The sequence below is a fragment of the Sebastes fasciatus genome, chromosome 9 (assembly GCF_043250625.1).
Source record: "Sebastes fasciatus isolate fSebFas1 chromosome 9, fSebFas1.pri, whole genome shotgun sequence".
Classification (NCBI taxonomy): domain Eukaryota; kingdom Metazoa; phylum Chordata; class Actinopteri; order Perciformes; family Sebastidae; genus Sebastes; species Sebastes fasciatus.
In genome coordinates, this window is record NC_133803.1 from 22,037,271 (window position 1) to 22,053,294 (window position 16,024).

At 40.1% G+C, this 16,024-nt stretch overlaps 1 protein-coding gene across 3 annotated transcripts in view; it reads left to right on the top strand.

Moving 5' to 3' along the window:
- ate1 (arginyltransferase 1) overlaps positions 1 to 16,024 on the top strand; it is a 63,816-nt gene that overhangs the window by 4,324 nt on the left and 43,468 nt on the right. The window contains exons 2-8 of one of the 3 annotated variants that reach the window (XM_074646655.1): positions 1,828 to 1,891; positions 2,045 to 2,107; positions 2,232 to 2,335; positions 2,547 to 2,768; positions 7,660 to 7,862; positions 11,325 to 11,453; positions 13,921 to 14,049. In XM_074646655.1, the coding sequence (XP_074502756.1) occupies positions 1,828 to 1,891; positions 2,045 to 2,107; positions 2,232 to 2,335; positions 2,547 to 2,768; positions 7,660 to 7,862; positions 11,325 to 11,453; positions 13,921 to 14,049 (914 nt within the window). The remainder of the gene's footprint in view (positions 1 to 1,827; positions 1,892 to 2,044; positions 2,108 to 2,231; positions 2,336 to 2,546; positions 2,769 to 7,659; positions 7,863 to 11,324; positions 11,454 to 13,920; positions 14,050 to 16,024) is intronic. The other 2 variants (XM_074646657.1, XM_074646656.1) reach the window with 2 other exon arrangements.

Consider the following 16,024-nt stretch of genomic DNA (forward strand, 5'->3'; position numbering starts at 1 on the left):
GTGCTCAGTGAGATGTTTTCCTCTGTGTGATGGTGCAGTGATGTTATCAACAGTGTTGTTACATGCAAAGCAAATGCGACACCCCCCACCCGGCAGAGCACAACATCTGCCCTCCTCTGTGTTACTGTGTCTGTCAGGCCTCAGGGGAGGCTGGAAAACGAATCAGGTGCGAACAATGGAAGGGCACTGATGATGGCAGCTGTTGCACTCACATAAAGCTCACGTGGCAGCATGATTCATTTGCTCTCTGAACTCTGGACAACTTGACAGCTCTGTCATTGTTGAGCTCATGAGAATTTTGGGGCCTAAAATGGGGTCATAGGGCAGAAACCCCTGAGAGATTATACTCTAAATGTATGGTGGTGAGGCCATACATGTGTGGTATTTAAACACAGCTCCCCTTAAATTATAGATATATGCTGTGTATTTTCTGGGGTTTCACTCTTGTTCATGCCAGTGTTTTCACTGAAAAATACAAGGTCTCTCTTGGGTCAGCTTCCATTTTTAATTTGGTTTGGATCTTAAAAATGATCAGATATGCAATATATTATGGTGATTATATCTTATCTTTGATATATAGAGCTGCAGCGATTAATTTATTTATTGATTAGTTGTCAACTATTAAATGAATCGCAAGCTTTTTTGATAATCGATAAAAGAAAAGATTCCAGCTTCTTAAATGGGAATATTTTCTGGTTTCTTTACTCCTCTATGACAGTAAACTGAATATCTTTGAGTTGTGGACAAAACAAGACATTTGAGGACGTCATCTTGGGCTTTGTGAAACACTGATCAACATTTTTCACCATTTTCTGACATTTTATAGACCAAACACATAATCGATTAATCGAGAAAATAATGGATAGATTAATTGACAATGAAACGTTAGTTGCAGCCCAATAAGTAAAAACTGGAAAACCTGCAGTCTTGCTGCTGTGCCTGCCGGCTTTAGAACTAGCTCCAGTCATTTACTGCTTCATTGTTGACGTGTCTCTCTGTTGGATCACACTGTGTCGTCCCCTCATCTCTGTGGACTCTGACTAAACATCGTTCTCCTGAGACACAGAACATCATAATCAGTTGCAAACTCAGTGTGTGTTGTGTGAACTGTTATACAGCGAATTCCCTCGGTTGTTTTAGATGTAAACTGATAGTGGTCTTGTCATCGTGCGTGCGCAATATGTGTATATGGTTGCAGAGGAGAAGGTCAGGAGTTGAAACGGGAAGCTCAGACCTCCATTCTGGGAATGTTTCCATTGGGGACTGTGGGAATGAACTTTGGGGGACGCTATGATTTAGGGCTGTCCTCGACCAAAGAATCGATTAGTTGATTTAATCGACAGATCTGTGAAACTGAGTTTCTCCACAAGGAATCACACAAAAGCACCACTTTAAATCTTGTGTTTACCAGAGATGTGCTCATAAGTTTCTTAGAAATAAGTAATTCAGCATGAAAATAGCATAAAAAATGTCTAATCAACTAAAGAAATCTTAGTGGACTAAGACCAAAACGACCGATTAGTCGACTAATCGACTAAGAAGGGGCAGCCCTACTATGAGCAGCTTCTTGACAAACCACTCCTTACTTGTATACAGTACATGTCTCCTATTTCAGGCTAAACAAATATAAATACATCGGTCTCTTTTATGCTTTAATTCAGCTTTATTCCTTTCAGCCGAGCTAATTCAAGACCCTTTTCTGTCTGGTTTTAATATAATTTCCTTCAAGTTAGCCATGAGACAACATGCCTTTTCCATTTGAAAAGTATAGTGTGAAATCATATGAAACCAACTAAATGTTTTAAATGTCCCTTTTGTTTTCTACAGGGATGTGGTCTCACACCATGACTGTACAAGACTACCAAGACCTCATAGACCGAGGATGGAGAAGGTGAGTAGCCGTCTCTACCTTCATGCAAACCTGCTCACTTACTGTACATCTCACTTATGTTTCTCATTGATATAGTTCAAGAAATTTCAGTTTGGATTTTTCAAATAATTGAGAATGTGTTTTAGTGAAGGTTATCTGCTCTTTCTTTTCCAGAAGTGGGAAATATGTCTATAAGCCTAAAATGAACAAGACATGCTGCCCACAGTATACCATCAGGTAAGACCAGAAAAACATAGAACACATGAGGATGACCCATGGTGGTTTGATAAATATATTAAAACAGCAAAAATATGTACAGATATATCTAACCAAACCTTTACCCTTTGTGCTCTCTGTCAAGATGTCATGCAACCAAATTCCAGCCTTCCAAATCCCACAAGAAAATCATGAAAAAGGTTAGCAAATTCATGTCCAAAGGGGAACTGCCAAAAGGACAGGATGATGGTGAGAGTATATTTATTTTTGTATAATAGTTATTAATGCATGTGTGTTGTCTGATGGACTTATCTGTATTGGTATACAGTACATTACAGTATAGCATAATGCATCAGAGTGCATGGTACACTAACCTTACAGTAAGAGATAACAGCAGTGTTGGCTCTGTGGCTCTGTAGCACACATTATCTGGTGGTATAAGCAATGTTGTGCCTTGCAGGGGAGCCTATGGACTCGGTGTGTGACGAAGCAGGTCCACGGGAACCGAGTAAAGTGAAGTGTGCTACTATCACCGACATTCAGAAGGAACTACCAGAGTGTCCCGCTATCACAGAAGCTCAGAAGGAGGTAGCGGATGTCGCTCCTACCGACTCAGAAACATCAAGAAAGGATCCAGCGTCTGTCGCCGATGAGAGAACAATAGCCACAGCTCCTAAGCCAGGTGAGAAATAACTGGTAATACTCATCAGTAATCAGTGTGAAAATAGAGTAATATTAGTTACTTGATAGTAACGAAATTGCAGCTACTCATCATCATGTAACACATTACTTATTTGCTATGATAGCTCTTCGGTGTTTTCTTTTCATAAAGAACATCATCTAGAGCTGCAATGATTACCGATCGAAAATAAATGAATCGGCAACTATTTCTTTTCAGTAATTTTTAAGCAAAAATGCCAAATATTTGCTGGTTGCAGCCTCTCAAATATGAGAATTGTTTGCTTTTGTTACTCAGATTTGATAGTAAAGTGAATATATTTGGGTTTCGACTGTTGGTATATAAATAAAACAAGCAATTTGAACAAATCTCCTCGGGCTGTGGGGAATGATAAGGTGCATTTTTTTTTTACCATTTTATAGACAAAACAAAGAATCAAGGAAATAATCAGCGAATTAATTGATCATGAAAATAATCGTTAGCTGCAGCTCTACATGAATCAATGAACTCTGATTGCTTATGCTAAATGTACGCCGGTTCATGCAGCCTCAGGTTCAGACCTGGTATTAACATGCGTCCTCAGTGATCGGATCACAAGTGGACAGCTCTCAAGACTGTTTCATTTCATATGGATGTTTTAGTTAATGTCCTGTAGCTTTACTCTTTCCAATCATGTAGACCAAATAGTGTAAGTGTTTCATTGGATCATGTGTCAAAAGGCAAAAGAATATATATATTTTTGAACCGGTTAATCACAGGACGGATTACTCATTTAAACTATTGACGAATGCTTATCTGGTTTTACTGTGGTTCTGCTGCACCTACCAAAATGTAGTTTTCTGTTTTCTTATTTATTTTGGATGTCTGGTATTCTTTGAAACTGCAGTAGGGACGACTTTGAAAGTAGTGATCAGTTGTAAGACTGCCACTGTGAAGCACCGTTGCTCGCCAGAGTGTGTCACTGTTCACCTTGTAATGGACTCCACTGTGCAGCAGCTGGGTGGATGAGGCTGCTGTTTCTTCTGTGTTTCCAGTAGTGTGTCTGGTTTGGGCTTATCTGTCATGTTCTCCTCCTCTCCTCCAGTACAGGATATCCTCACAGCCAACTCACAGTAATGAATAAATAACACTCACAGTGAGGAGATAATAAACTCCTATTAGACACAGGAAGTAGCACTTCTAACAACCGCTCATGTTTCAGGACCACAACCACCTTTTCCCCTCTCAAACATCTAATGAGAACAGGACCCCGTGCTCATTAATCAAAAGGCAGGGACGTACATTGGAGCAGGAAAGCTTGGTGTTGGCACAGGTCGAACCAGATGCAGACATAAACATACAGAGAAAACTTTCAGCCGTGCCAGTGTCCTTCTGTTCACACCTGTGTCAGCAGCACAGTCTTCTTCCTCAGACTGTCAGGAGGCTAGCAAAGAGGAAGCAAGGAGGATTTACTATGTTGGGCCAGTGGTTATTCACCTCCAACAGAAAACACCTGGACATATCTTTCCTCTACTTTTATGACTGGAGAGCTTTATAGCTTTGGGCAGGTTCCAATTTTAGCTTGAGAAAACATGGCTCCCCATTTTCCATATAGCATACGCAAAGCCAGAGGTAAACAGATACAGAAGTACAACTTGTGTTTTGCAAAGCTGCCCTTGGATATGCTTTTTAGGGAATCATATGTAGTGAAAATTACACGCATGTATTTGTATTCTTGAAATTAAGTATTTTATCAGTGTGTTGCAGTAAAGTCCAGGGAGCTAGTCAGTACTGACATGTTACCTGAAACCGTTTTGGTTGCTCTTGAGGCACTTATTTTGTAATATTAATTGATTAACAAAATATTGATTTAAGGTGATTTTATTACAAAGTGAAGTAATTTACTTGGGTAAAGGTTTAGGCAAGTCAGCGTAAACACCATTTGCATAAAAGAATAATGTTCACCAAGTGGTAGCATCAGGGCTTATGGCAAAAGCAGAAAGCAGTATGTTGTAGGAAGCAGTATAGTGTGTTTTAAGTAGGCAGAATAAATAGTACAGACAGTACAGTTTCCCAGAGAATACTTTCCATAAAAAGACACTACATACCTCCATGTTGTCCTCCTCCCACAGTAAATTAATTCTGTGTCTCTGCATGTTTACATGCAAGAAAGCAGTATGTCACAATTCTGGGCAGTTTAGGCTGATTCTGAGAGTCGTGTGCGTGTTTGGGGAAACGGGGAGGGGAGAGTGTCACAGCTTTTATGAAGTGCTAACTGCTGGAGCGGGAGCATGTGCCTTCCACAGGAACTGATCTGTCAGACTTTATCCTCACCACGGCTGCATACGCTGTCCTCAGGAGTACCTGTGTCTGTGTGTGAGACAGAGCGAGAGAGAGAGTGTGTGTGTGTGTAGGGAGATTGTAATCAGAGGGAAGAGAGGCACATGGTCAGAGTGATTGTGGATAATGGTTGATGTGGTTGAGACGGTGTGTGTTTGATGAACACAGTCCAGACTCTGTGTGTGTGACCAGTCTGTCCTGACCTCGTCGTATTTTATTCTGTCAGAGGAAAACCATTTGACCACGCTGTAACTCCCAGGGTTGTATGTTTACAGTATATGAGAAGACTTGCTCCGAAATACTTCCCTCCTTTAGTGTCTCCAGTCATTTACCATCAAAGACCAACACAGCAAACGGGGACATTGAGATGATACAAGGACACATACATCTAGTAACTAGTAAGATTGGTGTGATAATGTGAAACAAAGTGTTCACAAGAACACAGCAGTTAGTGATACAAAACTGCACAGATTGAAATTTAGTTACGTTATACTAGAATTAGGGCTGTCAATCGATTAAAATATGTAATTGCGATTAATCGTGATTAACTATGAACAGTCATGTGATTAATTAAATTATTTGCATATTTTTCATCTGTTCAAAAGCGTACCTCAAATGGAGATTTGTCAAGTATTTAATACTCATGGGAGTGGACAAATATGTTTGCTTTATGCAAATATATGTATATATTTGGCAGGCAACAACAGCTGTCAGTGTGTCAGTGTGCTGACTTGACTATGACTTGACCCAAACTGCATGTGATTATCATAAAGTGGGGAGACTCGTGGGTACCCATAGAACCCATTTTCATTCACATATCTAGAGGTTAGAGGTCAAGGGACCCCTTTGAAAATGGCCATGTCAGTTTAGAGCGTTATTTAGGCTCCAAGCTAGTATGACATGGTTGGTACCAATGGATTCTTTAGGTTTTCTAGTTTCATATTATACCAGCAAATTTGCGCTAACGCGTTATTATTGCGTTAACTTTGATGGCCCTAACTAGAATATTAAGCTGTTGTGGTAATCCTCAAGTTTTTAGTTCACCCTATACATTCAAAATAACAAGTTAGGATTTTAAGATAAATCCTGAAATAAGCCAGAATCTGCATGAACTTCCTGCTTTGGTCTGTTTTTACTATTCACAGGACAGAAGCTGCACCTTACAGTAGAAAAAGTAGCTTGAGTCAGCTGAAGCTGAACGTTGCCAGTGAACCGTGGCCAGTGCCAGAGTTTCCCTCTCCCCTTGTCAGGCCCGGCCGTCCCTCTCTTCCTCGCTACACAGACACAGGGGAAAGTTAGTAAGTGAGCTGATGGCGGCGGCTGGCAATAGGACAAGCAGGAAATGGCTCTCGTTTCCTTATTGCTCCAAACAGGATGTGGGCGTGTAAACTGTTGACATGGGATGCCCGGAGAGCTGGAGGGGCTTGGCAATAGCCCAGGAGGAGGTGGAGGATGAGGAGGGGGACAGAGAGAGGGAAACTGGGGGAGATTCAGTTGCTTCAGAGAATGTTCATGTTAGTCTTGTTGGGAGTGAAAAACAGAGACTTGAGTGTGTTCTGCTAGTAACTACCTCATTCATGTGCCCACACCAGCTTACTAAGATCTGTTCTTAAGGACATAGTCCGATTAACTAGTCCAAATCAGAGTGAAATTGATACTTTCGGTTTGTTTTTCTATTTAGTCTGGTTCAGTTTCACAGTGCGCAAATTAAAGCGGACCAAATAAAAAAAATATTTGCGGAGAGGTGTGCATGAAAGAGCAAATTTATCTTTTTCCTCCCAAGAGCTGCCACTTCTATGCCCTTCTCCTACAGTTTATCTCTAATGACTATATAAACGTCACTATTTCTGTGGACTTTATTTAACATATTCTGTATGTTCTCGTCAGCCCAGATGTCACGCAAACATCATGTTAGTCCTCTCCCACTCATGTTAACCTGTGTCCATCTCAACATACGCCCGCACAGGCAGCCTGCTTTTTGGTTGTTTGGGTCCGCACCACAGTACGATTACTGCTTTCACAACTGCCCTAAAACGAACCGCACCACCAACGGACTAAATGTTGGCTTGTCAAGGCGCCCATAAATACACACTAGCTAGCTGCTAATAATTTGGGCTAAGACAGATCATATTGTTTTATAGCCTCCTAAGCAATGATGTAATGTAAAGACTATTGAGGCAGGGAAACAAGAAAATGACTTCCATAGGCCTTTCTGTTGAGACTGGCTTCTTAGTCAGGGGATACACTAAAGTAAACATGGCATCCCATTTGCCCAGAGGGGCAGGGAAAAATCCATCGGAAACACGGTCCAACACTCTTTTGAGACTCATCAATAGCAGCAGCTTGAAGTTACCGCCTCTCTTCTGTGTTAAGTCTTATTCCTAACGTGGCATAAAAGGCAGCAAAAAAGCAAAAAAGGAGTAATCTTTTTTTCTTCCATATTCTCTCCTGGAAATGATTTTGAAAAATGTCTTTTGCATGAAAACAGATTTAGAAAGGTGTTTTTCGTGGCCTCACACCTAACCTGCAGCGCTGGAAAGCTTTGACCCTCTTCTCTCTCTTCTCTGGGATGCAGGGATGGGAGCTGATCCTGGCCGGCCGCCGTGTCGGAAGGCCAAAGACTTGAGGAAGGAGCGACGTCTTCAGAAAGAGCAGATTAGACAGCACGCTGATGGGGTCTCTCCTACCCCGCCCACTCCGGCCCAGACCAAGCAACCCAAACCCCTGGAAGATTTCATCAACGAGTCATTGCCTGACACCTCTTCTCATTGCCTTGAGGTGAGCATAAATATAGAGTAGGTACTTTCTCTTCTCTTTTTATGTGACTTGGAATAAACATTAGCCTATTGTGATGATTCCAGCTCATCATTAAGAAATAGTGTTTCTGGTTGAGCTCTCTGTCTCCGTAATGTTTGGATTCAGTTAGCTAGGTTTCATGGAGCCCTCTTTCCCAGCTCCAGTGACTTCACCATGTGTTTATGTGTGCGGAGAGGATAGCTGGCCAGAGCGGAGTGGAAAAACCACATCTTCCCGATTCAACCAAATGACAGGCACACCACACAAACTGGGTCGCGTTACCCTGCTGATGACATTAAAACCACAGCTCCCAGCTCAGCCGCTATGAGAGGACATGGAAATGAACTTTTGGCAGAGGGCACCGCGATGTAGAAAGATCCCTGGCGAAGGCCTCGAGCTGAGGTTGGTAGAGTGACGTCATTCTTGGTCTTGACCAAGATTTGAGCCAGATGCAGTGATGAACCAGGCCGTGTCTGTCTCTTGTCTACATCCCCCCGAGACTAGACCGGCAAGTCAGCTTTTTCCAATTGGATTCATTTGTTTGCCTGCAATTATCGTTTCATTTCACTAAGTGGGCATGAACACAAGGTCGTCCCTCGCAAAGGAAGGTTAATTATGTGTTTTACAAGTCAAATAATCGAGAGATGCCTCTATTTGACCCGTTTAGCTGTTTATTACATGTGGCAAGGCTGCAGCACATTTGTGGCTAAAGGACAGTTTGGATGAGTGAATCTGATGCTGAGTGTTGGGCATCTGTACTGTTGACTGAGCTGAAGGCTTTAAGAGGTTTTCACACCAGTACCAGAAGATAGATGTTTACACTAGAGCATCTAAATGTAGAAGCAGCTCAATTTATTCACAAACACGACTATTAAAGATATCTTCTTGACTGATGATGATACTCTGGAGGATACAGGACATTATAAAGTGGATTATTGTCATAGGCTCACCTTTGCCTACTGTGAAATGGCTCATCTGACATTTCTCTCTTGACAAGTTTTATTTTATTTTATTATTATTAAGTATCCTCATTAGTTGGTGCCATAGCAACCAGCGTTTCTTCCTGGGGTCCACATTAAGCACATGATACAAACACATTAAAATACCATACAAAATACAAATACAAGAATAAAAAACCTTAGAAATAACTAGTTACAGATAAAACTTCCTGCATACCAAACACCACCGCAGCAAACACATTACAGTCTTAGATAAAATATATATATATTTTTTTTTGAACACTGATTTACTAACAATGCAGCAGAGACTTTGAGGCAAATTATTCTTGAAAGAAATTGATCTATAAATAAAAGAACCTAGTTATCGCATTAGTTCTAGGACGAGGCAGTGCAAGCTGACCATATCTGGACCCTCTAGTGTTATGGTCATGCACAGTATTACTATAAACAAATTGATAGGAATATTGCAATAAAGGAACATTTTAAGTGTATTGAATGATGACCTATTCTCAACTGTAAGCCAGGAGAGGCCCTCATGCATACGATTCACGTTGGATCTAAACGTGAACAACTCAGAACCAACCGTGCTGCCCTTAATTTGTGCAACCTAGAGCTCACCATTTGCAGCAGATGACCAGACCGTCAGACAAATTCTGTATGCTGCAGAATTTGGCATCTGTAACCTTGGAGGAGTTTATTAATTTTGAAGTAATAGAAAAGAGATAAGTCGCAGTTACAGGGAAGACAAGTTTAGATGTACTGTATGTACACAGTCCAGTAGTTACCTCAGTCCTGGCCTTAAATGCAGCTTTAGTTCCAGTAGCCACCACCAGGGGTCAGTGTGGGAACGTGATTCAGAGCCCCTCAGGCACCTCAGGAAAGTGTGGAACGGTTCACCCACTGTTCCCCTCAAGAGTTTTCTCTACCGTCTCCACACTCTGCTCATATTTTCATAGCGTTTTCATCTAAATCTGCCAACATGCAATAGTCTCCTATATTATATTACTCTATAATCGTGTTCTGTAAGGTGTTGAAGAGGTTCAGAGAAACATAGCTTTCATTAAAGCTTTGATAAACCATCATGATCTTTCATTTTAATTAAAGTTAAACTGGTATTATGTGGCTTTATTTGAACATTCATAAAGCAGTCAGTCCTCTGGTGTTAAATTTCAAGCCAGTTATGAGAATTTTCTAAAATTTCATCTCCATGCCGTCCGCTATCTGCTGCAGTGTTGTTTCACCAAAATGATTTCAGCTTATCAAAATATATCTGTAGATTAAGAACGAAATTAAAAAAGACCGAACTTCAGCGTCGTCCTTTTATGTAAGAGGCCCAACGTCTCTGTTTGACTAAAGGATGTAGATGCCAAGTGGTCATATGAGAGAAACCCACTCAGGTCCAACTCAAACAAACCCCAGGATCAATTCCTCCGTCGCTGTCCGTCTAGGGGATTCTTATGGTGCAGCCTCCAAACGAAGAGACGGTTAATTAAATGGGGCCGGAGTATCAAGAAGCGGAATTTCTTTTTTAGTTTGTGTGTCTTTTTTTATCACAGACTTATTTCTGAGGCCGATGCTGATATTTATATTTGGGAGTTTAAAAAATCGGATAAAGATATGTCAGCCAATAGTATTCTATTTTTAACACAAACAAAACAGACATTGCAACCAAGATAAAATAAAAAAACTCAAAACTTATCAATGCTCTCTGGTGAACAAACTATATAATGGTGACACTGTTTCTAAATGACCTCAAACCTAGTTCGGTGTTTCTCTGCTGCATTTTTTTCCAATAATCGACCCACATATACACCGATATGATATATTTACATCAGTCTAGCTCTACTAGACACAAATATAGACATGACGCCTCATCAAAAGAACGATAACAGAACTATTAAAGGGCAACAAAAGACTTAAAAAAAGCAAATTAGTTTTCCTTAATCTTAAAACTTCTCTCCACTGAATAATACTTCAGTCACAGATGACATGGTGAAGCACTGGATATGGGTTCATAGATAGAAAGTAAAAAGGCTAATGATTATTTCTTCTTTTTGAGGACCTCCATGAGTGCTTATGAGTTTTCTATTACAGCAAATGCATGTAACAATCTTGTTATTTTGAGTAACACCTGCTGTTTTTGTGTCGAGAAGGACATAACACACCCTCTTTGTGTTGTTGTTGTTTTCCCAACAAGCTACAGCTATGGTGACCAACAGCTGAAGAATAACAAAACTTTCAAATTGGAAATGTTCCCATTTTATTTATAAAATGGTTTAAAAGCTTCACAGGCGTGTCACCTGGCCAGGAGAGGGTGTGTTTGTGTCAGTCTCTCTCTCTCTCCCTTCACACTCTCTTCACACTTTTTCTCCCTTTGATTTGTGAAGATATCTTCCTTTTTAAGGATTTGAATCACCACTTATGTTATTCTCAGTACTTTTTCCATTTTGATGTTAACCTTTGTCTGCCCGTATTCTTTTTGAAGGTGAGGCTAGTGCGCTCCAATCCCCCTTGCCCGCAGTTCAAAGCCTCTTTCGACGCCTCCTACCAGGTGTACAAACTCTACCAGATGGCCATTCACAAGGACCCTCCTGACAAACCCTCCGAGAGCCAGGTCAGAGGGTGGGGGGCATAGGTCGACCTGCTCAAGGGGCACCCATGGGGGGAGGGAGAGGGTCGACAACTTTGGGTTCCTACAGAGGCATCAAAAGTATTTTATCTTGCTCTAATCTCTTATGAATATTTTATCCGCTTTTATTTTGTCCTTTTTTTATTAGTTTTATGTCATATAATGGACTAAAATGTATCATTGCTTCAACAATGTTTTTATTGTAAGTGCTGGATATGATTTCATATTTTAAACTAATGCAACACAGGTAATATTTTTTGCAGAATTATTATTATTAATATGATTTAATAATTGAATAATATTAAATAATTATTAAGTTTGTACTTTAAGTATATTATGTGTATAATTAATTTGTTTTTAATCATTTCATAGGTTTAACCCTTGTGCATCCTGATGACCAAAATGTAAAAAAATGAGTAAAATCTTTTAACCATCTTTAGTCCTGATCATAACTACAAAATATTCATTAACTTTCAGAATTTTAACCCTTTAAATGTTTGTTTACATAACAACATAGACTGTTGTTTAGGGCTGCAACTAACGATTATTTTCATTGTCGATTATTTACTCGATTAACCGATTAGTTGTTGTTAGTTGTCCCAAAGCCCAAGATGACGTCCTCAAATATCTTGTTTTGTCCACAATTCAAAGATATCCAGTTTACTGTCATAGAGGAGTAAAGAAACCAGAAAATATTCACATTAAGAAGCTGGAATCAGAAATGTTGACTTATTTTTCTTGAAAGTACTCATATCGATTAAAAGTACTCAAACCGATGTATTGATTATGAAAATAGTTGTGTATTAATTTAATAGTTGACAAGTTATCGATTAATTGTTGCAGCTCTACTGGTGTTATGAAAATAAAAAAATAAAATTAAAACACAAAATTTGAATAATTTCTGTAAACTAAATCCTATGGGGGATTTTTTTTTTTTACAGTCCAGGATATGTCAATGATTAACAATAACACTGATTTTGATGCATTGCATCAAACACTACAGTGCTCCATAATACAGCAGCAATAACCCTAGTGGAAAACCAGGAAAATAGCATGTATTTGCCCCAAATGGCAAACATGAGAAAATGGCTCAATCTGGTAGGAAATAGTAAAAACTACAAAGCCTGATATAATACAATGTATGCTTTTATGCTGTATTGGGATCAAATCCATGGGATAACATGTTTTGGTTTTAATGGGTTTAAATGGGGCCATTTTTCTCCTTAAGGGTCTGAGTATCTGTATTTTGGCAACACAGTTTATTATAGACTTATTATAGGAGCCGAGGTTAAAAAAGAAAAACTCAAAACACCACCCAAAATTCTTGCCACATGCATTAACACAGCCAAAATGATCGAAAAATTAAAAAGCCAAAAATTTCCCTAGTGATGCACAAGGGTTAATCATAGTGAACAGTCAGTATGTTCAAACTGTATAGTTTGTAATTGATAAATTAATTTGTGCTTAAACTTTGCAACATCAAACAGAAAGACAGTTGAAACATTGGGAGAAAATCCCAAATGCCTGTATGAATGAAAAAAAAGTGAATTAACATGTTAGTATTGAAGGGAGAGTGTATGTGTATAAGAGCGAGAGTCAAAGGGAGAGGAAATGGAGGGGAAAATGTTTCCATACGCCGTGGTTGAGAGCAGTGTTTCTCCAGGTGTCTGACTTGGCCCTCGGTCGGCCTGCCGGGTCGTTAGTCTCGAGCTGTTTCAGTTTTGGGGGGCAGTTCGTCAGCTGAACCCTCTCGACCTTCACACATTTACCTCGTCTGTGCCCCCCCATCACCCGACCCTCACCACAGCTCTGACTATGTCTGAACTGGAATCGCATTTGAGCTCGAGGATTAAGCAGTGATGAGATTTTAATTGTCTTTGTGCGTGCAGTCTGTTCAGCCGTGTTTACCTTCTTGAGAGGAGTCTGTAGTGTTGGAAGAGTCTGTATATGTGTCTAGCTGAGATGATTCATTGAGACATAATTTTGGATTATCTGCTGCTCCGGACTTTACACGCACCGTTGAATATTGAGTTACCGATCCTCTCCGTGCATTCTGTGGTAAAAGCTGGGCGCTGCACTAGCCTCATCCTCAAGTAATGTTATTATTTTAAAAACACACTTTCAGTCTCCTAGAATCCCATTATTTTCTTCCATTCATGTGTCAATCTGATAAAATCACTCAATCAAGTCTCAAACTCAAAACAGACCGGCTGTGTTACCAGCTCGCCTCGAGGACTAGGAGATTGATGTGAACCTTAAGATGCCAAACACTTGTGTAACACTGTTTAAAGGCTCTATTGTTGAATCCTGCACTGTTCCTCCAAAGCACCCATTCTTTTTCTTCTTTTTAAATTCATTTTCTAACCACTCAACGTCCTTTTATTCATTGTCAACCCTTATAAAACCTCCCTCCGCCTTATTGCTCCTTCCCCTCCACACCCTGTGCTTGAAGGTGAGACTAGTGCCGGTCAACTTTGAGGACCCTCAATTCAAGGCGTCCTATCAGCAGTCGGTGGCGCTGTACGCCCGCTACCAGATGGCCATTCATGGTGATGACCCCAGCGCTTGTAGTGAGAGCGAGGTACTGCATGATTATTATTACGCACCTACTGTAGGGCACCACTTCACATGCTTGTTCCAGCTTTTTGCTGCTTTTCTATTTTAATGTAAAGGACCAGTGTGTAGGATTTAGTGGCATGTAGTGGTGAGGTTGCAGATTGCAACCAACCGAATAACCCTCCGCTCACCCCTGCCTTTCCAAGCATGTTAGAGAACTACGGTGGCATTTCAGACGTCACCTTGGACTTTGGCATTGAGCATTTTTCACGATTTTCTGTGATTTTGTAGACTAAATGAATAATCTAAACAAAAAAAATCCTTCAAATAATTGACAGATTAATTGATAATTCCTAGTTGTGGCTCAGTTTGAAAATGAATTTCTTTATTCATTTGTTGACGTTGCAGTCTTTGCACCTCGATCAACAACAGTTTATCCCACATGAGCAGCGTACACTCTATTGGGAGAAACGTAGCATTTATTGGTCCTCGATAAATAATTATAATTATAAAAACGTTTTTCTGCACGTTATTCTTTGAATGTGTAAGCTGTAACTTTAACCTCTATAAAAGAACGAGAGAAAAAGTTCACCAAGTATAGAGTCATAAATTTAAAAAAAAATAATTATAATGCACAATAAATTGTATTATAAATTATATGTACACCCCCATTTCTCCACTTTATATATGAATACAAGAGGAGAAAATAAAGTCTAGTCAGGATGCAGAACTGCTGGACATTCTCACTAACCTGAGAGGGCCTTTTGTCCCTCAGGGCTGGAAAAACAACCTCCTCCTCCACCCTCCTGCCAGCAGGCCCCAGTAAATTACTGAATTCTCCAGCTTGTAAAAGTAAGGTAATTAATAAATAATAAAAGCTGTCAGATTGGGCAGACTGTGGCAGATTCTTTCCTAGTGCCATAACACTAGCTCTATTAAAGGGAACGTGTGTTTGTGTGCAATTCAGCTTCAGCTCAGGTTTATAACTGTACTGGGATCGGATGGGTTCAAGAACTAGATGAATAACTGAGCAAACAACGCTGCTGTCTGTTCGGGTGCCAGAAAGTAAAGTTATTTTTTTTTATTGGCGGATTTTCCAGGTTGGATACTGACTGAATGTAGTGTAGTGTCAAAGCACAGAGTGAATTATGGTCGGGTTTATTACTCTTAAAGGTCATTCATTATAATTAACCTCAACATCTCTACCATAGGGAGTGGTTAGACTGGCCTCTTTGCAACAACACTATATATTCATTTTGACAGGGTTTAATTAAGATGATGTGTACAATTTCTACATTCACACATTTTCTGTGCTACATGGAGATATAAAGGTCAACACCATAGACTGTATATAAAGATGGACGACGCGTCTCCACTTCCTCCCACTGTACAAAAGTGAAGCCAAAATAACCCAGTTACGGGAACTGCCATCTTGAGATTTTGACGTCATCTGGAGCCAGAGTCTGCAAAGTAGTGATCGGGCAGTGGGTCCGCGGTATTGAGCTCCCGCCAACACAAACCAGCCCGAGCCAATCACGAGGCGAGCACAGCTGTATCTTGTTAACCTCAGCCACCTAGCTGCTACGTTAGCACCACGTTAGCTGTTTGGCTAGAAATACACAACAACTAAACATAATATCTCTATAACTACATTTATGATCAAATTGACTCATGTTCTATTACACAGACTTGTGACAGTTATGGAAAGTTAAAGTTACATCTCCTCTCTCGTACAATTCCCGAGCCTCCGGCTCCACAACTACTTCACTCAGAGCAGCTGTCAATCATGACTTCTCACCCCCTTTTTATAGCATCAAATAACTAATTAAAATCAAAGTTATCAGAAAAATGAACACGTGAACATACATCACCGTGATCAGAACTACCTTAAATTACAGAAACCATCTTTAGGGAGAATTTATTTGACGTGTACTTTGATTTATTTTGTTTGGCCCATGTCCCATCCGCTAACATGGAGGAGGCGGGCTTTGTGACCTATA